This window comes from Barbus barbus, assembly GCF_936440315.1.
Source record: "Barbus barbus genome assembly, chromosome: 9".
In the NCBI taxonomy this organism is placed as follows: Eukaryota; Metazoa; Chordata; class Actinopteri; order Cypriniformes; family Cyprinidae; genus Barbus; species Barbus barbus.
Window position 1 is genome coordinate 1,597,016 of NC_136737.1, and position 25,887 is coordinate 1,622,902.

At 39.0% G+C, this 25,887-nt stretch overlaps 1 protein-coding gene and 1 long non-coding RNA gene across 2 annotated transcripts; one reads left to right on the forward strand and one right to left on the reverse strand.

Moving 5' to 3' along the window:
* Nucleotides 1-6: 6 nt before the first annotated feature.
* LOC306874504 lies at nucleotides 7-5,863 on the forward strand. The gene is made up of 6 exons (XR_013784634.1): nucleotides 7-87; nucleotides 966-1,183; nucleotides 1,754-3,006; nucleotides 4,251-4,799; nucleotides 4,947-5,045; nucleotides 5,123-5,863. It is a non-coding gene; the product is annotated as an uncharacterized lncRNA (long non-coding RNA).
* cacna1sa (calcium channel, voltage-dependent, L type, alpha 1S subunit, a) lies at nucleotides 582-25,753 on the reverse strand (the record flags this gene model as incomplete). The annotated part of the gene is made up of 43 exons (XM_079424563.1): nucleotides 582-1,191; nucleotides 1,766-1,847; nucleotides 2,793-2,983; nucleotides 4,244-4,369; nucleotides 4,440-4,573; nucleotides 4,660-4,761; nucleotides 4,928-5,030; nucleotides 5,116-5,212; nucleotides 5,482-5,609; nucleotides 6,048-6,207; nucleotides 6,277-6,368; nucleotides 6,441-6,506; nucleotides 8,497-8,622; nucleotides 8,699-8,725; nucleotides 9,521-9,568; nucleotides 9,673-9,756; nucleotides 10,264-10,374; nucleotides 10,456-10,614; nucleotides 10,692-10,893; nucleotides 12,388-12,534; nucleotides 12,618-12,670; nucleotides 12,756-12,863; nucleotides 12,949-13,036; nucleotides 13,449-13,555; nucleotides 13,645-13,704; nucleotides 13,786-13,915; nucleotides 15,619-15,751; nucleotides 15,841-15,910; nucleotides 16,700-16,799; nucleotides 16,878-16,992; nucleotides 17,081-17,201; nucleotides 17,272-17,479; nucleotides 18,373-18,598; nucleotides 18,951-19,111; nucleotides 19,213-19,291; nucleotides 19,393-19,538; nucleotides 20,216-20,319; nucleotides 20,554-20,759; nucleotides 21,187-21,339; nucleotides 21,419-21,558; nucleotides 21,637-21,776; nucleotides 24,501-24,606; nucleotides 25,566-25,753. The coding sequence occupies 43 exons, from the start codon at nucleotides 25,751-25,753 to the stop codon at nucleotides 982-984; spliced, it is 5,337 nt and encodes a 1,778-aa protein (XP_079280689.1). The 3' UTR covers nucleotides 582-981.
* Nucleotides 25,754-25,887: the final 134 nt, after the last annotated feature.

A 25,887-nucleotide genomic window follows, 5' to 3' on the forward strand; every position in this document is an offset into this window, starting at 1 on the left:
TCACGTGACTCACAGAGCGGGAAGCGCGCGGCGCTGATCTGAGGATTTACACACAACAGCGCGGGTAAAACGAGTCAAAGTGGACAGGTTCGTTTAAAAGCGGGTCACTAAGACATATCCATGTTTAGGCGACAAGTAAGTGCTAGTCTCTTTGTGTTTGTATCGTTTAAAATGCATTTATGCTGTTTGTCCTTTCGTGACGCAGAATATTAGGCTACCCCACATTAAAAACACTAGTAGCCTAATTTATTGTAGTGTTTTTGAACCATACTATAGCAAATAACTTGAATTAATTTGTTGTGGTAATTCTATAGTTGCTGTGGTAATATAACAACTAGCCAATCGTAATTATAAACCCAATACTGTACTAAGTTTTCTACAACTATGGGGTATATTACTACAAAACACTAGTAAAAACTAAAGTATACTACAGTATTATCAGTTCACTATCGTTAACACTACTAGCATTCATTAATACTATAATATACTTATATGGTTCAAAAACACTAGTATTAAATTACTATAGTATTTTGCCACAGACAGTTGTCTTGAAGATGAAAATAAGACAACACAAACTGTTAAAATAACTTAATCTTTAATAATAAGTAAATACACGTTATGGCAAACAGCTAAGTTGACCGATATGTCGAGAAATGCTACAGTATATTCACATCAAGTTTAATCACAGTTTTAAATCCAAAGCATTGTAAAATCACCTAAGAGTCACTTTTCAGACGTGTTTTGTTGGAAAATATGTTTTAAATTAAGTGTATATTTATTTATTCACATTTGCTACTTGCTTTCCAACCCATTATCAGTCCTTTCACTTATTATTATTTATTTTGCATTATTTTTTAATATATTATTTAGTACACTTGTGCAGTTCTGGCTCATGTTATATCAGAGTCCCGATGATGACCCTTTAATGTCTTCTCTCTGGCTTGGCCTTATTTCCGCTCTACCAGACGCCTCTGGTGATCGTTACACCTGGCAGTGTGTATTGTCTGGACGAGACACTGGCGTCTTCCTCTTCCTGAACACACACGGTCCTTTACGTTTATTGAGAACGGCTGCTGATTTCCTCTCCAGCACGGCGAGATCCATCTGAAGGGCTTCGGCCATCTCTGCCTTCGTCACGGACACGAAACGGCCGTTGCTGGCCAGACTCTCCAAACCTCCAGCGGTCAGAGCCTGAGCAACAAAACCAGAAGAATATATGACGTTTAAGATGTTTTTTATGGGCAGCGGCTATTAAAATGTTAAAATAGCAAGATTTTCTTTATACTACTTATTGCAAATAGTGGCAATTATCTGCACCTATTGTAGTACATTATAAAACAGTACGCAATAATAACGTATTGAGTGTAAGTTATCATTTGAATTCAAATTAATAAATGGATGCCACTTTATTAGGTCAATAACGCCCTCCCTAACCCTACCCGATACTTTATTTTCAACTTTATGATTATTTCCTTCAATCTTATTGAAAATAAATGCCTTTCCGATGCGATATGAGATTTGAAAAGGGAGAAAAAAAGGCGGGTTCGAACTTGGGTCGATCGCGTCAAAAAGCATGCGCCTTACCACCTACACCACTGAAACTGATGTTTAATTTGTGTCTTTTTTCAGTGTTGATTAACTCAATCACACGTTTGTGGGCGGAGTTAGTGTAAATAGCCTCTGCCAACAAGGCGTGCTATTTGCATTAGTATAAATAGACTCTCTGTTTTTTATTTCTCTGACGTCTGTGAAGGTTTGATCTCACCTCCTGGATGAGGAACTCAGCTGCACTCACTGGGCCATACTGTCTGGATGCACTGATGCATGATGGGAAATGGAGTTCACGTCTGTTGGAAGATGAGAGAATACCCATAATCATCACTTTTCACCGTCCAATCTATTTCTTCTGGATATCATCATGTCCTACCTTACTTACTTCATAGCTGCAAATAATCAAATGATTTAATCAGATGTAGTAAGCTTTATTTGTATTTTATTAGTAATTTAAAATCCACCTCCATCCATTTACCTTCTAAATACATATTTATCTTCATCTTCCTCATAATTACAAAGAAAAAACTATTAAATGTAATAACTTGCAAAAGTTTATTTTTTTCATTTAATCGATCTAAACTCTAAATGAAATCCAAATAAAAGAAGTTATCTTCGTCGTCATCATTGCAAACAAATAAATTCTTGCTAAAGCATTATTTTGTTATTTTTAATTTAAAATCAACCTGAATACACATATATTTTGTCATAATTGTGAAGAAACTAATTTATTAAATGTAAACTTTTGCTAAAACGCTATTAATTTTTACATGATTTCTCATTTACCTTTAAAATACCCTTGAAACCTTTAATTTTAAAATTTATATTTGTCGTGTTCATAACTGCAAATAAACAAATTATTTAATCAAATATAAGAGTTATTTATTTCCTATCTTCCTCATAACTTGCAAAAGTGTTATTTTTATGTTGTTTTAAATTTATAATCAACCTAAATCTAAATGAAATAAAAAATAAAGAAGGTTAAATAGGGCTACCTTAATACACATTTATCTTCGACTTCCTCATAATTGCAAAGAAACAAAGTTTTTTTATCAAGTGTAATAATTTGCCAAAGCATTCATTTTGTTATTACCCATTTAAAATCAATCTGAACTCAAACTTGATCCTCTTTACCTTCTTAAAATGCTTTTTTTGTTAATTTTCATCATAATTGCAAAAAAAAGTTCTTCCATCAAATGTAACATCGTGTTATTTTTATGTTGTTTTTTGTTCGCTCTCACCTCTGTCTGCTGGTGTTATTGTTGGTGTTGGTGTTTGCGTGGTAATGAACGTATGCGGCCGAGGCCTCCGTGTCCTCCGCCCTGCTGTCTGCGATCTGTAGGGGGCGCTGGCTGGTCATCTGGGTGGGCATCGGGGTTCCTCTCTCCATCGTGAACGGATCCACATGGTTGCCAAACAGGCCGCCTGCTCGCTTTTGAACAGAAGAAGAGAGAGGTGAGATACAGCTGTCCTCGTATTAAAGGGATAGTTCACCCAAAAATGTAAATTCTGTCATTAATTAATAATCTCCCTCATGTCGTTCCAAACCTGTGAGACCTTCGTTCATCTTCGGAACACAAATTAAGATTTTTTGATGAAATCCGAGAGCTCTCTGACCCTCCATAGACAGCAAGGATACAGTTAGGACATCATTAAGATAATCCATCGGGGGGGGGGGGGTTTGGGTTGTTTTGAAAAAAAAAATATATATATAAATATATATACCCCCCCCCTTTAAAATATATCACAGCAATAAATATTTACTATTTATGATAGTACTTGGTTACAGTGACACTAATAGTTCTCATTTCTGCCAGGAAGGCAAAATCAATCAGGAGTCAATGATATTTTGATCAGAATAACGGGACACATGTTCAATCGCGTTTGCATCCATATTTTTGATCAGCGCTTCGCTACACAACACAAACTTTACTCCAAAAGTGCACACATTAGGCTATGCATTCACACATTTACCTCGTGTTTCTTTAAACAGAATAAAACCAATTTCTTAATGACTCGCAGAAAGACGATTCTCTGCTGATCCATCAGTCAATAATGCGTGATCATAATTTCCACAAAACTTCTGTCTCAGATGCGTCAGTTTATTTACAATATATTTATTTGCAGATATTGTAAATAAACTGATGTTAAAGTCCATTTCTGATTTTATTGTTTGTATTGCCATGTTTCAGTTGCTGGTGTTTTAAAAAAATATTTATATTTTTGGTAATATATGCTTTGTTGTTGGTTGGTGGAATAGCATCACCCAGGGATATATATATATATATATATATATATTATCCCCCTCTACAAATCACACGCTGTGCGTACATACGTTGCGTACGTCGTTTACGTATGTGATACTCTCCAAAATGGCGCTATAGGGTGACGCGGAGGAGGCAAATTGTCGAATAAAGTCGTTATTTTTGTTTACTTTGCACACAAAAAGTATTCTCGTAGCTTCGTAAAATTACAGTTGAACCACTGATGTCACATGGATTATTTTAACCATTTCCTTGCAACATTTCTGGACCTTGATCGTGTTAGGATCCTTGCTGTCTATGGGAGGGTCAGGAATTCATCAAAGATATCTTAATCTGTGTTCTGAAGATGAACGAAGGTCTTACGGGTTTGGAACGACATGGTGAGTTTTCATTTTTATCACCGCTGATCTGTTTTATTCTCCACCCACCCTGTAGATTCCCTCCTCTCCGGCCTCATCCATGGCTCGGTCCATCTCCTCGTCGTTCAGCAGATCTCCAGAAATGGCCCGCTGAAGCTCAGGCACTGCTTCCTCCTCGATGCTCCTCAAACCCGCCTGAGAGGAAGAGAGATTGATATTGAGACCGTCTGATCGTAGTGTGACACACATGCGGAGATGAAGAGACCTGTATCTCTGTGGTGTTCTTGTTTTTCTTGTTGGGCCGGTATCCGTAATATTCCTCCTGGCGCTTCATGAACTTCCTGAAGTGGTCCTGGATCAGGAACGTGGCGTAAAACTTCCCCACTGTTACCTCATCGTCTGTGATTTAGGAAACATTTAGTAATGCTGATATTATTGCAGTTTATTATTCTGTATCGACTGTGTTATTTGTGTTACATCATTACCTCCGATTGGTGGAATGACCTGGTCAAGCAGCTTCATACTGGTGCGTTTCCAGATCTTCTTAATAATTGCACGCAGCTCTTCGTTGGCCTGCTCGAAATTACCTGACGGATCAAAATTCAGAGAATTCATGCTTTAATGGGTGAGTATGCTCATCATTTCCATACATTTATTTCGGATCTGCACCAGCTTAAAAGTTTGAAGTAGAACTTTGAAAAATTTTTTTTTTTTTTTTTTACAGTATATTAAATAGTAAATAACGCCTCAAACCTTCGGTTTTAATTTTCAGTGCGGTTCTGACCAGAGCGAACAGTGTGGCATTAAACGTTACGGTTCCATCGCTGTTCAGAGGCATGTTCATGGAAATCAGTCTCTGGAAACCAACACGGTAACATAAAAAATGAATGATTATACAGGTATGTGCATATGAATGTGTTTGTGTGTTAAATGTGTCTCACCTTGCAGGCAACACGATGGGGGCAGAACTTTCCAAAGCCAAGCGGTGGCTGGATTCTCCTCAGCAGCGTCACGACATCCAGGTGTTTAATGCGCCCCCTGCAGATCAACACCAGGATAACACAGATAATCAGATGCATTTAGTTTAAAATCAACCTGAAATCAAAATGGACCATTTTCACATTTTAATACACATTCCTGGTCTTATAGTGATATCGTGTCTTTGCACATAATTGCAAAGAAAAATGTTAAATGCAATAATATGAGTTACCTCAAGTCAAAATTGAATATCCTATTGAAAAGTTGAAAAGTGTTGCAAATGCCACTGCATGTTGATTTTAAAGTTAGAGTAGTGTTATTTGGCTTACGTTGCCTCAGGGTCGTATTCAGCCCAGATCTTCTTGAACTCGTCTAAATGATGCGGCCCGAGTATCGACCAATCACGGGTTAGATAGTCAAAGTTGTCCATGATCACAGCAACAAACAAATTAATGATCTGCAAAAGAGCACATATATGTCACGTTCAAATACAGAAAGATCTACGATTTATGACTTACGACAAGTTGAATGCACAAGAAAGTCATAATTTCAAGTGGGATTTTCTTCAAGCCCAGAGTTTCTTAGTTGCATGTCAGCAAAATACAGCATCTGTATTTACAGTGAATTTGTAAGTTGCATGAACAAAATATTGTACATTTATGATAGAATATATAATGATTCAATTCATAAATTGGATGAAAACATAAAGCAAAAACACACCCAATGTGCATTATTTATTCATCGTTTTGTACACATAGAGTGTAAAAATCTTGTTAAATTTAATTGCTCCGAGCACATTATGAATGCATCTTGCATCGATGTCTTCCCAACTCATAAATATGAACTTCCCCGGAGGACTTGACATATGCATGTTTGAGCGAGAGTAAACACTCACAAGAAAAGCACAGAGCATGTAAAAACTCATGAAGTAGAGAACAGCGAATCCAGAACCGCAGGTGTACTCCTCCCCAGGTAGGTATTCTGACTTGGGGTCACAGCGTTGACCGTACAAACAGCCCAACATGATCTCCTGCCACCCCTCGCCTGTGGCACTCCTGAGGACAGATATATGTCTTTACAAACATGCTCCGAAACTCCTACAGCAAAGCGTTCACACTTCCTACCTGAACAGCAGTAGAACAGCTTGAGGAAAGGTCTGGAAGTTGTTGTTACGGTTGATCATGGTACCGTCTAATAGTGCGATTTTGCCAAACACCTGACAGAGAACAGGTAGGTTATCATTTAGCACAACGCTGAATATATCACACTCATTGTGGGTGTATTTCACCTGCATGCCGATGACGGCGTAGATAAAGAACAGCATAATGATGAGGAGAGCCACATACGGCAAAGCCTGAAAAACACCATACATTTCAGATGCATAAATGATTTTAGCAGATTAATGTTTTTTTTTTTTTATATTCAAATAAGAAATGTTGGGAAAAATGCAGAGATACTTTTAAATATGAAATCAAACCACCAGTACTATTTTAACGAATGAGTCATTTAGTCATTCATTCAACCGATTCGCTCAAACGGCTGATTTATTCAGAAACGAGGCACGTTACTGTCTTTATGAATGGGCCACTGACTCATTGACTCACCTGATTCGCTCAGAAACGTGGATTCGTTCAGTAACGAAAGGCTGCTGTGTTGCTCGGAGACTCACAACAGTTTCGCTGTGGTTTTGATTGGAACGATTTTCGTCAGCGAAACTGAGCCAAAACTGTCAAAATTGTGTCTAAAGTGTAAGTCACTTAATTTTAATTTCTTATTGAACTACTGTTGTATAAAATCAGTGTCACAATGCAATTGTGCTGATATTCTTGGTTGTGTAATGCTTACCCAAATCATATATTATAAATATCACTCTTTTTTACAGCATTATGCTTTAAGCACTTTGAGTTTCTCACATACTCGTGGGGGAGTCATGGCCTAATGGTTAGAGAGTCGGACTCGTAGTCGAAAGGTTGCGGGTTCGAGTCTCGGGCCGGCAGGGATTGTAGGTGGGGAGAGTGAATGTCCAGTGCTCTCTCCACCCTCAATACCACGACTGAGGTGCCCTCGAGCAAGACACCGAACCCCCAACTGCTCCCCGGGCGCCGCAGCAAAAGAGTGCCCACTGCTCCGGGTGTATGTTCACAGTGTGTGTGTGTGTGTGTGTGTGTGTGCATTTGTTCACTACTCACTGTTGTGTGTGTGCACTTGGATGGGTTAAACGCAGAGCACCAATTTCGAGTATGGGTCACCATACTTGACAATACGTCACGACTTTACATACTCACTCAGTCACGTTCGCCGTTTACACTGAATGCAAAAAAAATATAAAAATTGCGCAAAAACATTTGGTGACTAAGCTTCAGTGCTTCCCAAGTTTTTTTTGTTATTGACTTTTTTAATCAGGCTTGTCTGGGGCAAGTAAAATTCTCTCTACTTGTCCCAGACAAGCATTAATCGAGCCCTGTTCCCCCCCCCCACGGTTTACTTTGGCATATTACATATTGTGAACTTTGAGGCAGACTGCATGACCAAAAAGGTAATACATTTATTTCATACTAAGTATAGTTCAATTCTATTAACATATTTACTGACAGATAACTTGAGACTTACTGATATAAAAATTATAATTACACTTTAATTGGCATATTACTTTTGCACAATGCACTTTTCTTAATATTAAGTCTAAAATGTGTTTTAATGTCACTTTTGATGAGAATTGTATGATCTTTGAATAGTATTGGACTTTAAATGCAAAATATTTGAAGTGTACTTGCAATAGTTAGCACAATAATATACACTAAGTTCAGTTCAAGTTTATTTGTATAGCGCTTTTTAGGATACAAATCGTTGCAAAGCAGTTTCCACAATATATTTGTATATTGCAGAACCTCAATATATTTAACTTATGGCATAATTAGGTAATTCTGTATGTTTAATTCTAAGTGTATGATTACTTGTACTACTTCTGCACACTTAAAGAGCATTAAGTTCAAAAGTAGTTGTTCCAATTTAGCAGACTTTAAGTATACAAGTTTAGCGTACTAAAAGTACAATTGCAGGACATTTTATTAAGTATGTATTTGTAGTATACTTAGCATGAAATAAATGTATTTCGAATGCATTTAAGTATATTTATTTTTCACTAGGGTACATCTGCAATATGTCTATTGAACGTTTCCTATCAGATGTCAAATAGATGTTTATTAGATATCTTACAGACGTCTGTCAGATGTTTGTACACAGCAGATGCTTTCCAGATCAAGTGATGTTTAGCGTGTGCTATCTGGGTGGCCAGTCGATCGGTGCATCTCTATTATAAACACATCTCTGTCAGAGCATCAGACCTGGAATGATTTGATGAAGGTCCACAGCAGGTTGCGAATGCCCTCAAAACGGTTGAGCAGTTTCACCAGACGCATGACACGGAAAAGCCGGAAGAGTGTGATTGACACGCTCATATTCTCAGAGTCCTGAGGAACAAAGAAACACGCTTTAGAATCCATGGATAACACCAGCATAGATCTTCTTGATTGAAGCTTTACTTACTGCTATGGCTTGCATTGGATTCACTTCCTGAAAAGAGGGAAAATGTAAGATAGCAATTCAACTTTGAATCACGAGAATCCATTTCAGTTGCAATGTTGGATTAACGTTTTAAAATTAATCAAAATAATAAAAAACTTACTAAATAAAATATATATAGTTTTGTTTACCTGCATGTCATGTGACCAACATCAGAAAATGTGATATTTATTTTAAATAATCATATTTATTTTAAAATCTCAGGAGTACTTCAAGGAAATATATTAGGTGAAAGAGGATCAGATGAGAAAAAAGTTTGTGAATTTGTACATTTTAATGTGTTTGAATAGAAATACATGGTTAAATAACCTACAGAGGGATAATTCAAATAAAAACTAAAGTGTTCATCAGTAATTGATGCGATATTGAAACACTTCTTAAACCTGAAATGATTTTTGTAAATCCAGTGTTTAAATACTGTGTAGCACCTGACTAATAACTGATCTCTGAGCGAATGGCCACAAAACTGAGACTTTCTGAGTGTTTATAAGCGGTACACTGTTTTAGAAAGGTACATTTAAAAGATGGATTTAAGGAGAATCAATGAATTATGAATATTTTATTGCTATTGTGATATAATCCATAAAAAAGCAACTGTAGTCTGAATAAAAGTATTTTATAATCTAATTACAAGTACTTAGTTTTTGGAATCCGATCGTAATCCAGATTACATGCAATCAGTTACTACCCAGCTCTGTTTGCAGGAATAATACATTCTGTTGAATTGTAGAGTCAGGCTGTGATGTGTAGATGTGAAATAATGAGTGTGTGTGTGTATATATTTACAGAACAGCCAGTGAGACAATACAGTCCACCCTGAGCAGCGAGAGCCGCCTGGAGATAAAGAAATGACCAGAAAAGATGAGTGACAGCCAATATCAGCACTCTCTGGTAAAGTCAAGCACTGGAACACAGAGTCCACACATTGAGAAACTTACATCTATTTCACTTAGTATGACATCAACAATACTGCCCACCACGATTATGAAATCAAAGACATTCCAGGGGTCCCCAAAGTAACCCTACCAGAGAGAAACACGTCTTAAAAGCAGTATGCTGCACTTAAGCATTTAAGAAGTAGTGTCCCTGCAGCACAACAGCAGTCATGAGTAACACAGGTATATCTGTAGCAATAGCCAACAATACACTGTATGGGTCAAAATTATACATTTCTCTTTTATGACAAAAATCATTAGGATATTAAGATCATGTTCCATCAAGATATTTAGTAAATTTCCTACCATAAATATATCAAAACTGCTTGCTAAGAACTTCATTTGAACAACTTTAAAGGAGATTTTCTCAATATTTAGATTTTTTTGCACCCTCAGATTCCAGATTTTCAAATAGTTGTATCTCAGCCAAATATTGTCCTATCATAACAAACCATACATCAATGGAAAGATGATTTATTCAGCTTCAGATGATGCATAAATCTCAATTTAAACAAATTGACCCTCATGACTGGTTTTGTGCTCCAGGGTCACATATTAGTAGTTTTCCTGCAGTAGTCTAAATGGAGGGCTCACCTTTGCTTTGAAGGCACCGAGTTTGAGGATCATTTCCACGGTAAACAGTACGGTGAAGATGACGTTTAGCATGTCTGAAAGATGGGTGATGTGATCTGACTGATTACAGTGCTGAAGGACAAAGAAATGAGACTCAAACTAATATTCAAATAGGCCTAATATGTTTCTGGGATTGTAACTGTGTGTTCTCACCTGCATCCCCAGACACATGGTGTTGAGCATGATGAGGAGAAACATCAGGTATTCAAAGTAACAAGAAGTGACGATGTACCAAACCTGGTACTGACGCGGGTTTTTAGGGATGTAGCATCTCAGAGGTCGGGCCTTCAGTGCATACTGGACACACTGGCGCTGCGAATGTGCAAAAACGCATTATAATCTGGAATCGTGCGACTTCAACATGCGATCGGTTGTGTGACGCTTGGTACCTGGTTTTTGTCCAGCTCGCAGTTCTTGTACTCCTGCTCTCCCTGTTCTTGGAAGGTGACAATAACGAAGCCCACAAAGATGTTCATCATGAAGAAGGCGATGAGGATGAGGTAAACGATGAAGAAGATGGAAATCTCAATGCGGTTGTTGTAAATTGGGCCAACGTTTTCCAAATTCGAGTCGATGGCTTTATACAACAAGCTGCGCATACAGGTGCAATTAGGAAAATGTGTTCAGCACCATATTGCCAAAACATGAAAATGCATCTGAGTATAACGCAAGCTTCAGAAAGATTGATTGAGTCAGTGTTGGAGAACTTGACTGGGCTGCAGAAACCTCTGGAGTGACTTTAAGAGCCAAAAACTCACCAATGACTTGTACAGACACTATATGGACAAAAGTATTGGCACCCCAAGAAGAACAGAAAAAGGCACTTCTAAAACTGTGGCAACAAAGATGGAAACATAATTCATGTATTTAAGAACTGTATTTCCATCTCTGTTGCAACAGTTTTGGACGTGTCTAAAATGACAGCACCCTTATGTACAAGTCATTGGTGTTTGGTGATGAGTTTTTGGCTCTTAAAGTCACAGCAGCCCAGTCCAGTTCTTCCACACTGACTCAATCAATCATGTCTTTCTGAACCGTGTCTTATACACAGAGACACTGTCATGTTAGAATAGAAAAGGGTTCTGTCCAAACTGTTGCTATAAAATTACACAATTCCCTCGAATATCATTATATGCTTAAACATTAAGATTTGTACTCATGGAAATGACTAAAGTAGTCAAATCTGTTCATCAGAATTGGCAATATAGTGTAAGTGAAGACAAATAGTATAGTATAAATAATAATAATAGTATAAATATGACCTGTGCTGGCAAAATGAGTCACAACGAGCAAAATTTCAAAAATGAGTTATTATTATTTTTTTACATTCTCCATTAAAAGACCTTCAAAATTATGTATGAGTTGTCGGAATCGGACTAAAAATTACTGAGCTACACCTTTTTGATAAATCTTTTGAGAAAAATAGAGTTAAAGTTTTCTGAAGGTTCAACGCTGCATCTTTTATTCCAGTTCTTCTCTAAATAATCATTACTATATCACAATATAGCTTTTATTTTGTCTTTGTAGTTATAAAGAACAAAAAAGAACAAATATAAGAAACAAGTGTGTAGTTAATTACTTTTAATTTTACATCTAAACAAAAGCAAGCAAAAGTAAGAAACACAATCAAATGTAAAAATCATTACAAAAAAAACCCCTCATTATTAAAACTACAAAAGCAATTGAGTCAAGAGCAGCGAGTGATTCCCTCGTTTCTTTTATTGTTTGATTAACGTTAAAGCGACAGATGGCCTTTATTAAGACTTACAGTAATGCACGGATCTAATATAATGTTACACATCCAAAGGTTTTTCCCTAACTGTTCCCCAAAACTTTACTTAAGACATAACAGATTATGTTGGCGGGAATACTTAAATACATAATATACATACAAATAAAGATAATTTGTGGATGTTTAATTACTATTTGGAGCACTGGGATCCCTAGACGAGGGCTTAATGAACTCATTGTGAAAACCTCAGATTCGACATTTTTCACTTATTTTGTCTGTTGCTCAAAATTAGCCTGTGTGCGTTCACACTGATTTTGCCAGCACGGGTGACAAGTTGTTCATTAAATACCTACTCTGGCCAGCCCTCGAATGTTGACACGGTGAAGAGAGCCAGCATGCCGTTCAAAATGTTGTCAAAGTTTAAGTCGCTGTTCATCCACAGACGCTGACCGAGCACCATGTCGTGAAGAGCATGCTCCTGGTGTCGTATAAACATTCCCCTGAGAGCATCACAGAGAGAGAAAATCATGTAGATTTGGAGAGTTTGAGATCTCAGAGTGAAGAATGAAAGAATGAACCATACTGGCATTTTTCCGCCGTCATTTTGAGCGGGTCTGTGCAGAAAAAAAATTTCCCCTGCCGGATTAACAGAAAAAAAACACATTAATGTCTCTCTATTACCAGACTCTAATATCATACATGCACTGATGAACTATCTGACCTTGAAAAGCTGAACACCAATGCAGGCAAACATGAAATCCAAGAGCATGGTGACTAAAACGATGTTGCCGATGGTCTTGATGGCCACAAACACACACTGGACCACATGCTAAAACACAGCAAAGATGGGATGAGGAACAGAGAGACATTTGTCATGTAATAATCCCAAAACTAGACACTCTGAGACGACTCACTTTGAGACCTTTAGCTCGATTTATGGCTCTTAAAGGTCTCAACACTCTCAAAACCCTGAGGATTTTTACTACAGAGATGGCACTTGATCTGCGGAGAGACATGAGGACTGTAAAAGAACATTTGTCATTTTCCAAAACACCCTATTTGTGGGAAAAATTACAAACATGTAGATAACGAGTCAAAATTAAGATTTTTAATGTTTTTTAAAAAGTCTCTTCTGCTCACCAAGCTTGCATTTTTTCGATCCAAAGTACAGCAAAAACTGTCAAATTTTGAAATATTTTTACTATTTAAAATAACTGTTTTATTGAATAGTAAATATATTTCAAAATTGCACTGTTTTTGCTGTACTTTGGATCGAATAAATGCAGGCTTGGTGAGCAGAAGAGAATTCTTTAAAAACATTAAAAATGTTCAAAAACTTTTCACTGGTATAGTGTACATTTATATTGCACTAAGTCTTCTCTATTTCTATGTCAGAATTGCTTTGAAATCTCACTCCATTCCCATGGACAGCAGGGAGACACTGACAACAATCAGGTCCAGGATGTTGAAAGAATTACGGCAGAAAGACCCCTTGTGTAAGAAAGCACCATACGTGGTCATCTGCAGTGGACAAAGAAGCACTGAACCATTCACAGAATCAAAACCCAACAAAACAGCTTCTTATAACACACACCGAACTCTCATCCCACCTTCAGCGCAATCTCTGCGGTAAAAACTGAAGTGAAGACATAATCAGCGTAGGCCAGGACCTGGAGCGCAGTAAGAAAGGTAGCTGTTGAAGGCAACGGTAGGTACAAACAGCTATATATGTAAGTCTAGAAATTGTGTACCTGGTTCCTGAAGGACATTGGGTCAATGGGGTCCTCTGCAGCCAATGAGATACTGCTAAGCAGGATGAAGAGGAGGATGATGTTGGTGAAGGTTGTAGCATTGATGACGCGATGGCAGAGTTTGCGGAACCTGAGCAGAAAAATCAAAAGAAACCCTAGTAAACAATGAAACTCCCAATATACAGTGCCCTCCAAAAGTATTGGAACAGTAAAGACAAAATTGCTCTGTTGGCTGTGGAGTCAAGACATTTACAAATATGATTAAAAGATGAATATGAGACAAAACTACAGAATGTCACATTTTATTATTAGCTGTTTCAACACATAGATGTTTTAGCAGCTAAGAAGTTCAGCACTTTTAGAGTTCATTCCTCTATCTGATGTGAGCATAAGTATTGGAGCAGTTTCCTCACAGGTCTTTCTAAGTGATCAGCTGTGTCCTGTTGCATTAATTCTTCAGATATTAAAAGCAGGGAATGTATCGTATCAGTTATATCCATTACTTCTGTATTCTGAATCTTGCATTCGATGATGACACACAAACCAGGATGAAGATGAGGGAGCTGACTTTGAGAGAAAAGCAAGGAATCTGGATGCTAAAAGAAAAGAGGAAGTCAGTTAGAGATCTAGCAAAAACAAAGGACATGGAGAAGGAAACCACCAGCAACCAACAACTACCTGATCGGCTGAGAAAACAACAGGAGCTGATGACAGACAAATCATAAAAGCTGTGAAAATGAACCCTAAAAGACGTGTCTGTAAAATCACCAACAGCTTCCAGAAAGCTGGGGTGCTGCTCTGACAATCTACTGTCCTCAGGAGACTTTGACACAGAATTACAGATGCTACACAGCAAGATGCAAACCTCTGACCAGCACCAAACATAGAAAGGCAAGATTAGAGTTTGCAGAAAAGCACAAAGGTGAGCCAGAAGAGTTTTGGAACTGTGTTTATGGATGATGAGACAAAGATGAACCTTTATCTAAGTGATGGGAAAGCAAAAATGTGGAGGAAAAAAGGGAACTGCAATGATCCCAAGCATACAGCCTCATCTGTAAAGCATGTTGGAGGTGGTGTCATGGCATGGGCATGCATGGCTGTCTCTGGAACAGGCCCTCTCAACTTTACTGATGACTTAATGTATGATGACAGGAGCAGAATGAATTTGGAAGGGTACAAAACCATCTTGCCTACCAATATTCAAGAAAATGCCACCAGATTCATTGGGAAGTGCTTCATATTGCATCAGGACAATGACCCAAAACACCCTGCCAGTTCAGTCAAGGAGTTTATAAGAGCAAAGAAATGGAAAGTCTTAGATTGCCCAAGTCAATCTCCAGATTTAAATCTGATTGAACATGAATTTCAGCAGCTGGAGAGGAGAGTAAAGGCAGAAACTCCCCAAAACAAGCAACACTTGGGATTGGCTGCATTAAAGGCTGGGAAAAGCGTTTCAAAGGATGAGAGCAAGAGTCTGGTGATGTCTATGGGTCACAGACTCACTGCTGTGATTGTGTGCAAGGGATCTGCAACTAAATAATAGCTTTTAATCTTTTATATCTGCCTTATGTTCAACTGTCCCAATACTTATGCTCACATCAATGAGTGGGATGAACTCTAAAAGTGCTGTTCTTATTATTTGGTAAAACATGTATGTGTTGAAACGGCTAATAATAAAATGTGACATTCTGTAGTTTTGTCTCATATTCATCTTTTAATCATATTTGCAAATGTCTTCACTCCACAGCCAACAGAGCAATTCTGTCTTTACTGTTGCAATACTTACGGAGGGCACTGTATATGAGGTTAACGAAAAAGCAGGTGAGATTTTACTTGTTCTGTGGGCCGAAGATGAAGAAGGCACTGGCCTCTGGTATGGGTACCTCTGTCTCCTTCAGTTGCAGGTCTGCCATTGGACGAGGCCGAGGACTGAGGGGAATCTCTGGCTCCTCCTCCTCATCGTCACCTAGGCAACAAGTCAATCAAAACATCAGACTGACCTAACGGAAAGCCATAAGAACTGAATAAACTAAACTAAATTGTTCTTTGTTTTACCTGGAAAGTCAGCTGGAGGAAATGGATCTTTAATCTCGTTCACATTTGATTCAAATTCGTCCACTTTGAGCTGCACGTTAATATAAAGAAACGCATGAGTCAGATAAGCCGTTAAATAGCTTTTTGTAGACAGAATTGCCCAAATCTGGCATCATTGTGGTCACAGTTAAAAGGGTCACGAACTACCTCTGTCTTGTATTTTGTACTGTTCCCTGAGGTCCACTTATAATGTTATCAAGATTTTTAAATAAAAAAACATCATAATTTAGAAGAAACAGGCTATAGTCACACTGCATCGTCTTTTAGTTTCAATCTTTTTGAAAATCCCGCATCGAATTGTGCTTTGTTTGTAAACGACTTTCCACAACTTGGCACTGCACAGCGTCTTGTTGTCTTTGAAGCATCTTTATCGTTTGGTTTCTGCGTAGGCCTGTGTTCGCCTCTCATTATTTACACTACATGTGTGAATCGGTGGGCGGGGCTTAACAGGTAGTGCTGTGAAGTCGGTGAGGGGGGGCTTAAAAGGCAGCTATGTAGAATCGGTGGGTGGGGCTAAACAGGTAGTGCTGTGAAATCGGTGGGCGGGGCTTAACAGGCAGCGATGTAGAAGCAGGCGTTGATCTAAAGCTGCGGAGGCGGCGCTTATCCACACTATTACATCATAGAGTGACACATTCTACAAACTGTTGTTTTTGCAGACTGCCTTCAATATAAGCTGTTTTTAGGCTAACGACAAAGTTTTGAGTTCTGAAATTTATAGGATGTTTTTATAGTACAGTGACCTCTTATATGTCAAAAGATCAAGGGAATATTGGTTTCATATATCAATGTAATTCTGCCAGTTACAGGTGGTTTTGACCTTGGCTGTGGTGGGAATCCCGTCGATCTTGGCTCTCTGCTCAGCTAGTTTCTTTGCCAGCATGGCCTTTTCTTCCTCTGCCTTATCTGGTAGGTTTTCTCTACACCAAGAACAAACCAAGCATCAGAAATGTCTGTAAAAAGTCACTTTTCCCTGCTATTTGACCTTCGGCACTCACCTAAGAAGTCTTTTCCGCTTCTTCTCCTCTGTCTTCTCTTTCTGGGCCGAGGTCAGACTCTCTGCCTCAGCCAGGTTATCCACCGCAATTGCCAGGAAGACATTCAAGAGGATATCTGCAGTTAACCGCTCAGGAAAATCATATCTTTATCCATATCACAGGCCATTTCTACAACACGCACATTTGTGTTGCATGAAGGATACAGTTTCCACAGATGAACAGGATGATGAAGTAAATGCTGACTAGGATTCCAGGCACGGCAGGACCTCCGTGAGCCATGATGCCATCATACATGACGTAGTTCCAGCCTTCACCTGTCAGGATCTAAAACAGAGACACTGGAGAGGCACTGTGAATCGAAACATTGTGCTCATCATATGAATGAAAAACTCACCTGGAAAACCGTGATCAGAGCCTGAGGAAAATTGTCAAAGTTGCTTCGTCTCACGTGCTCATCTGGAAAATTAAACTTCCCCCCGAAAACCTGCATACCGAGCAGGGCGAAGATGACGATGAAGAGGAAGAGAAGCAGCAGGAGCGAGGCGATGGATCGCACGGAGTTCAAGAGCGACGCCACGAGATTGTTGAGTGATGTCCAGTACCTGAAAATCATGCACAATTCCAGTAAATTCTGATGCAGACGTGCATGCTTCGTTCATCACGGTGGTGTCAAGAACATTGTTGGGGGTAACGCATTACAAGTAACGCAAGTTACATAATCTGATTACTTTTTTAAAGTAACGAGTAAAGTAACGCATTACTTTTTAATCTAGAAGGAAATATCTGAGTTACTTTTTCAAATAAGTAATGTTACTTTGTTTCCCATGTATTGAGTGACAGCTCTGGTGTTACCATGTTGAGAGAAATCAGAAGTAAGTGCAGAGCGTTGTGTAGTAATAAATATGAACATGTATTTACTCATCTGCACAAAAACAGATTCAGTGTTTCTCAAAATCAATAAAAACAGTCAAATGCAAACTCACAATATTATACAAACTTGCAATAATTAAATATGTTAAATAAGACAAATATAATTTATGTATTTAATCCCATTTCATTAACCATCTTTGCTATTGACTTTCGTTGATCCAATTCAACCATACTAATAAGCAAAAATTACACATTTCTTTTTCATTTTTGTTATTGCTGAATAGTGTTGAACTTTCTTCTCCTGTGTCATATTCTTCATGCAATTTGTTTGAGTGGCGCCCTCTACTGTACAGACGTGAATTTACATTTCCTTCAGTCTGAGCCGGATTCACTTCACTTTTGATGTGAAAGGGCTTTTACATTTGTAAAAGAAGAACGTTTTTATATCAAAAACAAACAAGCAAGCCCTTCCCAGATTTAAAAAGTAACTCAAAAGTAACATAACACATTACTTTCCATAAAAAAATAACTAAAGTAATTAGTTACTTTTTTAGGGAGTAATGCAATATTGTAATTCTTTACTTTTAAAAGTAACTTTCTCCAACATTGGTCAATAATCACGTACCGGGTTACTTTGAAGAGGCGCAGCAGCCGAATACAACGAAGTATGGAGATCCCCATGACGGACATAACATCCATGCGTACGAGAATGATCTCAAGGATTCCCACAGACACCACAAAGCAGTCAAAACGGTTAAAGAGGGATATGAAGTACGACGGCAGGCCCATCGCGTACATCTTCATAAACATCTCCACCGCAAACAGAGACAAGAGCACCTTATTGGTATTGTCTGCAAATAAGGTAAAAACAATATAAGTAGCTAGCTAAAATCAACTTCTGGATAGTTTCTAGCTGGTATTTTATGTTGTTACATTGGTAGTTTATTGTCTATTGGTAGAATGTTAAAGACTTTTTTCATTGTGAATATAACAATGTTTATTCTTTATGTTCCACAGAAGAACAGAGGTCATACAGGTTTGAAACAATTGGGGGTGAGTAAATGATGACAGAAGTTGCAGTTCTGACTGAATTATTAGATAAAAGTAACGCAGGAAGTACATTGCAGTAGTTTGCAAATATTAAAATGTAATCTTGTTTCGGGATATAAATGAGGAATGATGTTAGTAGGTGCAGAACAGAACCTTGGAAGTTGGTGAGAGACTCGGTCTGACCATGGTGCTCTGTTGCAATTGCCAGTGTGTTGAAGAACACCAGCAGAATCACCAGCCAATGGAACAACCTGGACTTAACCCATGCACGACATTTCCTCCTAAAAAAACGGTTCCAGCGACGAGCATGTCGACTGTAAAATGCACACCCAGAGAAATTCAAAGAACTTGCATGAGAAAAAAATCATTTTGGATATGAAGTCAATCATTCCTAGCAGTTGATAGCTCAACTTACACATAATACATGAGTTTGTTGAGTGCTTCCAGCTCATAGAGGGTTTCTGTGTCGGATCCATCCTGTAGTGGAAGCAGACCTGTAGAGACCAATCCCAGACATGATTTTACCACATTTAACCAGACTTGATTTACAATGGCTGTAGCCTGTTAAAGTGTGTTTGTGAGTGTGTTTGAACACCTTGCCCCTCCTGGTCATTGTCCATGACCTCTGCCTGTGTGATCCACTCCATGTATCCCTTCAGATCCTCGTCAAACTGCTGACGCTCCCTTAGTATCTGATACTCTCCACTTCGAGAACTCTTCTCTCTCTCCTTAGTGAACTCGCTGACAACATAGAAAAGGACACGTATTGGATAATTTAGAGTTAAATTGCTCAAATAGGGATAAAAAACGAAAATTCTGTCATTAATTACTCACCCTCATGTCGTTCCAAACCCTTAAGACCTTCATCTTCAGAAGACAAATTAAGATATTTTTGATGAAATCTGAGAGCTTTCTGAAGATGCATGGATAGCAACATAACTGACACGTTCAAGGCAGGTAGGAGGACATTGTTAAAATAGTCCATGTGACATCACGACGACTGATACCGAAGAGAAGAAATTGTTAAATAAATTAGTTATTTTTGTTTTCTTTGCGCACAAAAAGTATTGTCGTAGCTTCATAAAATTACAGTTGAACCACTGATGTCACATGGACTATTTTAATGATGTCCTTACTACGTTTCCGGGCCTTGAACGTGTTAATTGTGTTGCGGTCAGAAAGCTCTCAGATTTCATAAAAATATCTTAATTTGTTTGGAACGACACGAGGGTGAGTAATTAATGACAGAATTTTCATTTTTGGGTGAACTATTCCTTTAAAGAAGGTTACTGTAATGAATCTTAGTACTCTACCAGTCAAAAGTTGGGACACACCTACTCATTTTTTCCATTATTCTAAAATGTGGACAATATCAGTAGAACGATATTGATTTGAAGACCACAGATGTTTGGACTTACCCACACAGAACCCCCAGAACCATATTCAAGATGAAGAACGAGCCCAAGAGGATCAGAGTCACAAAATACAGCCACGGCCACTCCATTCCAATCGCGTCATTTACCTATAATAGGTCAAGAGTTAGCCTTTGCATCCCTATCATAGTCCTCTGTCTCAGTGGTTCCCAACATATTTGATGTCTCCTTTATCTGACACACCCATTTCAAGACTTGGAGTCTCAATTTACAAGCTGATAAGTTGAATAAAGTGTGTTCGGTTGGGGAGAAATACAAAATGTCCAGAGTTGAGGGAACTGCAGGGTTGGGAACCACTGCTCTTTGAGATAAGTGACACTGACCCAGTACAGAACATCTGTCCAGCCCTGAGTGGTGATGCACTGGTATACAGTGAGCATGGAAAATCCCAGATTGTCAAAGTGGGTAATGCCATTATTCGGCCCGGGCCAACCACCGCGGCACTCGGTTCCATTTAGAATGCAGCGCCTTCCGTTACCGGCTTGAGCGCACGGAGCCGCCTGCGCATCATCCCCCATGGCGATAATATCTGTGACATGACAGAGCATAGATCATGAACCTACATTTTTATTTACTGAAGATGGCAAAAGGAAATATTTTAAGTACATTTACTCAGGAGGCATCGGATGTCAATACAACTACATTTGGACCCCATTTGGACCCCAATGTCAGGCAGATGTTGCATTATGGTTTTCAGCGCTAATTTTTCCACTGTGCGTCTTTTGTAAATCCTGACAGTACTATTTTAATGCCAAAAGACGTTTTGCGCTGGCACAAGCTGTTAGTAAATCTGGCCCTAGAAGTTGAACTGACACTAAATTTTGGTCACCTCAAGTCGCAACCAAAATTTAACAAAATATCAACATCTTATGACGTTGTGTGCATGCTGGGTAGATTTTGGTTTTGTGTAAATCCACTTCAGCTATGAGTTTCTCAAATGTTGCCTCATTTCTCACCTGTGCCTTCGTGGTAACATGTTTTATGCATTTTGCATTTGAAAAGCTCCAGGCCTATGATGGCATAGATGGTGACCATGAAGAAGACCAGCAGAGAGATGTGGAACAGGGGCAGCATGGATTTGAGAATGGAGCTCATCACCACCTGCAGGCCTGGAGGAGACATTACACTTGAACCAGCCAACTCAAGAAATGAGACAGGTGATCAGAGGAAGGAGATGATGCCACTTACTGGGGACCCCAGAGACGAGCCTCAGGGGCCGCAGGACTCTAAACGCTCTGAGGGCTTTCATGTCAAACCCGCCTTTCTGCTCCACCGGTGCCTCCACACCGCTGATGTTATTGATGAAGTCCACCACAACAGTGAACAACCTGTGAGGCGTCACACAGTAAGTGTTTGTAATTGTGTATGTTTCTGTCCATATTCAGGGAGTGGTGTGTGTGTCTTACCCCATTGTCACAATGACAAAATCTAATATATTCCAGCAGTTCCGTAAATAAGCATCGGCATGAAAGAGAAGCCCATATGCCACAATCTTCAGAAAACATTCCGTAGTGAATATGATGAGAAAAATGTACTCAAGACTCTCCTGTGAACGGACACACACACAAAACATTGAGATGAATGGAGCTGTCAGCACACTTCAGTACAACCAACCATCTCAAGGTGTTTGGTGTCGATTGTGGCTTTTGTACTTCAGAACACTTTTGTTTTGACTTTGAATATCTGTCTTGACATGTCTTTTTACATTCTGGCAACTGATACATGTCACATTTGGTGGAAACGTGATGAAGAGATGCTAGAGCCTGACACTTTCCTCCGGTTTCAGCTGAGGCATTTTGAAATGACCCTGGCACAGACGCTGTCAATTTTACAGCCAACATGTTATTTACTGTTAGCATGAAGCGAACACTGTTTGTGTCAACTGACATTGCTACTGTAGATAGATAGATAGATAGATAGATAGATAGATAGATAGATAGATAGATAGATAGAAAAAAGACAAAATGCATTATTTTATTACCATTGAAATTCTTTGAAGTCGGCCTGATTAGAAAAGGAACAATCTGACATCTCATATTACAAAGCACAACATTAGATAACACCGCGTTGATGAGAGAGTGCTGTGCGCGCATGAGAGCATATAGTTTGAGTTTGTGGCTAATTTTAAAACGTCCACACATGCAGGCATCCCAGCGGCATGCGGTCAAAGCACCTGCTTCTTTCAGTCACCTAGTTCAAGGTCACGCACGCTTTCAAGGGTTTAGTGGGATGAATCTCAGGCATTAGGTGTCAGTTATTCTGCCAAAAGATTAACTTAACACTGATTTATTTGGGATATAGTTCAATGTCAATGTATATAATACATTTATATGCTTTATACATATGGAAACATTTAAATAAACAGTATTTTAGATTAGGTATGTAAACTGTCTACAGCAGATGAAGACTGTATAATAAGGGTGTGTTTGGGGGTGGAGTCTGTAGGTGTATATGGAGTCCAGAGGTATTGGGAAAGGGTTTATATGTTGAGGGAGTATATGAGGGTGTGGTCTATTTATTTGGGGGTGTGTCTTTAGGAGGAGTCTAGAGGTATTGGAGAAGGGTTTATATGTTGAGGGAGTGTATAAGGGTGTGGTCTATAGGTTGGGGGTGTGTCTTTAGGAGGAGTCTAGAGGTATTGGAGAAGGGTTTATGTTGAGGGAGTGTATAAGGGTGTGGTCTATAGGTTGGGGGTGTGTCTTTAGGAGGAGTCTAGAGGTATTGGAGAAGGGTTTATGTGTTGAGCGAGTGTATAAGGGTGTGGTCTATAGGTTGGGGGTGTATCTTTAGGAGGAGTCTAGAGGTATTGGAGAAGGGTTTATGTGTTGAGCGAGTGTATAAGGGTGTGGTCTATAGGTTGGGGGTGTATCTTTAGGAGGAGTCTAGAGGTATTGGAGAAGGGTTTATGTGTTTAGGGAGTGTATAAGGGTGTGGTCTATAGGTTGGGGGTGTATCTTTAGGAGGAGTCTAGAGGTATTGGAGAAGGGTTTATATGTTTAGGGAGTGTATATGGGTGTGGTCTATAGGTTGGGGGTGTATCTTTAGGAGGAGTCTAGAGGTATTGGAGAAGGGTTTATATGTTGAGCGAGTGTATAAGGGTGTGGTCTATAGGTTGGGGGTGTGTCTTTAGGAGGAGTCTAGAGGTATTGGAGAAGGGTTTATATGTTGAGGGAGTGTATAAGGGTGTGGTCTATAGGTTGGGGGTGTGTCTTTAGGAGGAGTCTAGAGGTATTGGAGAAGGGTTTATATGTTGAGCAAGTGTATAAGGGTGTGGTCTATAGGTTGGGGGTGTATCTTTAGGAGGAGTCTAGAGGTATTGGAGAAGGGTTTATATGTTGAGGGAGTGTATAAGGGTGTGGTCTGTAGGTTGGGGGTGTATCTTTAGGAGGAGTCTAGAGGTATTGGAGAAGGGTTTATGTGTTGAGGGAGTGTATAAGGGTGTGGTCTGTAGGTTGGGGGTGTGTCTTTAGGAGGAGTCTAGAGGTATTGGAGAAGGGTTTATATGTTGAGGGAGTGTATGAGGTGTGGTCTGTAGGTTGGGGTTGTGTCTTTAGGAGGAGTCTAGAGGTATTGGAGAAGGGTTTATATGTTGAGGGAGTGTATAAGGGTGTGGTCTATAGGTTGGGGGTGTGTCTTTAGGAGGAGTCTAGAGGAATTGGAGAAGGGTTTATGTGTTGAGGGAGGGCATAAGGGTGTGGTCTATAGGTTGGGGGTGTATCTTTAGGAGGAGTCTAGAGGAATTGGAGAAGGGTTTATGTGTTGAGGGAGTGTATGAGGTGTGGTCTGTAGGTTGGGGTTGTGTCTTTAGGAGGAGTCTAGAGGTATTGGAGAAGGGTTTATATGTTGAGGGAGTGTATAAGGGTGTGGTCTATAGGTTGGGGGTGTGTCTTTAGGAGGAGTCTAGAGGAATTGGAGAAGGGTTTATGTGTTGAGGGAGGGCATAAGGGTGTGGTCTATAGGTTGGGGGTGTGTCTTTAGGAGGAGTCTAGAGGAATTGGAGAAGGGTTTATGTGTTGAGGGAGGGCATAAGGGTGTGGTCTATAGGTTGGGGGTGTGTCTTTAGGAGGAGTCTAGAGGAATTGGAGAAGGGTTTATGTGTTGAGGGAGTGCATAAGGGTGTGGTCTATAGGTTGGGGGTGTGTCTTTAGGAGGAGTCTAGAGGTATTGGAGAAGGATTTATGTGTTGAGCGAGTGTATAAGGGTGTGGTCTATAGGTTGGGTGTGTGTCATAAGGTGTAGTCTATTGTATTTGTGTGTGAGAGAGACTCACTAAGTTGCTGTTGGTGTTATTCGTATCTTCCTCAGGCATGGGCATGAAAACGGCCAGAGCTACACAGTTTGCAAAGATGGTGAGAAGGATGATGATTTCAAAAGGTCTGAGAGAAATGTTCAGGAAAATAAAAACATCCAACAACATCAAATTATTGCTTGTTTCTGAATGTTAAAATCATAGAGATAATACTGCAATATTGAACAATATGTGTGTGTGCTGATGACCGCAGTCTCAGTGTACTGTTGTGTGTGCGCTAGCATTCTCTGAGCTTAGCATGTCTGTATTTAGTGAGCTGGAGGACAGAGCAGCTGTTCTCTCAGAATATCAGAGCGCCGTGCTGAAACACTGACATTTACACACCTCTACACACATGCTCGAGAGTGAATGAGCTCATTAACTAGCTATCATCTCATAGTTGCTTTTTTCAAACACTTTGATAATTGCATATTTGGCACCTCTTATAATGAATGACTTTAAATGGTAAACTTATTTTAAATGGTAAATTAAGATGTTTTTTTTTTATTTTTTTGGAGATTCACCTGAGATGAATTAGAATTTTCTAAGAATTTTATTTTCGTTTTTGCCATTTCTAAAATTAGCTTTTAATTTATTTTATATTAGAATATATTTTATTTTTCATTTATTTTTATACAGTTTTGTACAGCTGTTTAATATTCTTATCAAAACCATGATGCACTACCTTTCAAAAGTTTGGGTATGATTTTAAATGAATACTTTTATTCATGAAGGACACATTCAATTGATCAAAAGTGACAGTAGAGACATTTATAATGTGTTTTTATATATATATATGTGTGTGTGTGTGTGTAATATATATTATATACACACACACACACATATATATTAATAATATTAATAATACATATTAATAATAATATTTCTAATGTACAATAATATTTCATTATGACTTTTACATATTTTAATAATGTGCATTAAATTCCACCTGATTGGCTGAACGGTTTAGTGATTATTTTAATGCAGAAAACGCCAAATAAAAACATTATTGTAATTAAAAACATTTTCTGTTTCATTAAAGGATACTTCCACTCTACAATGTTTATGCAGGCCTTGCGGAAGGGGTTCTTCAGCGTGAGGAAGAGGAGGGATCGCGCCGGCCGCGGGTTTCCACCTGTGGCCTGGAGCTTCTTGAGTTTCTCTCTCTGCTTCCTCTTGAGCGTCTCCTCATCCATGATGAAGGTGCTCATGGGTGCTTCACCACCGCCCTCCATGATTCGATCAGAACCAGAGCAAGAGGTGCAGGAATCCTGGAGATCGGGTACTTGGCTCAGTAGTTCAGGATCTTTCTGTGGCTGTAAAATGAACGTGTCCCCACCATCCGCTCTTCCATCTGTCTCTCTGTCTG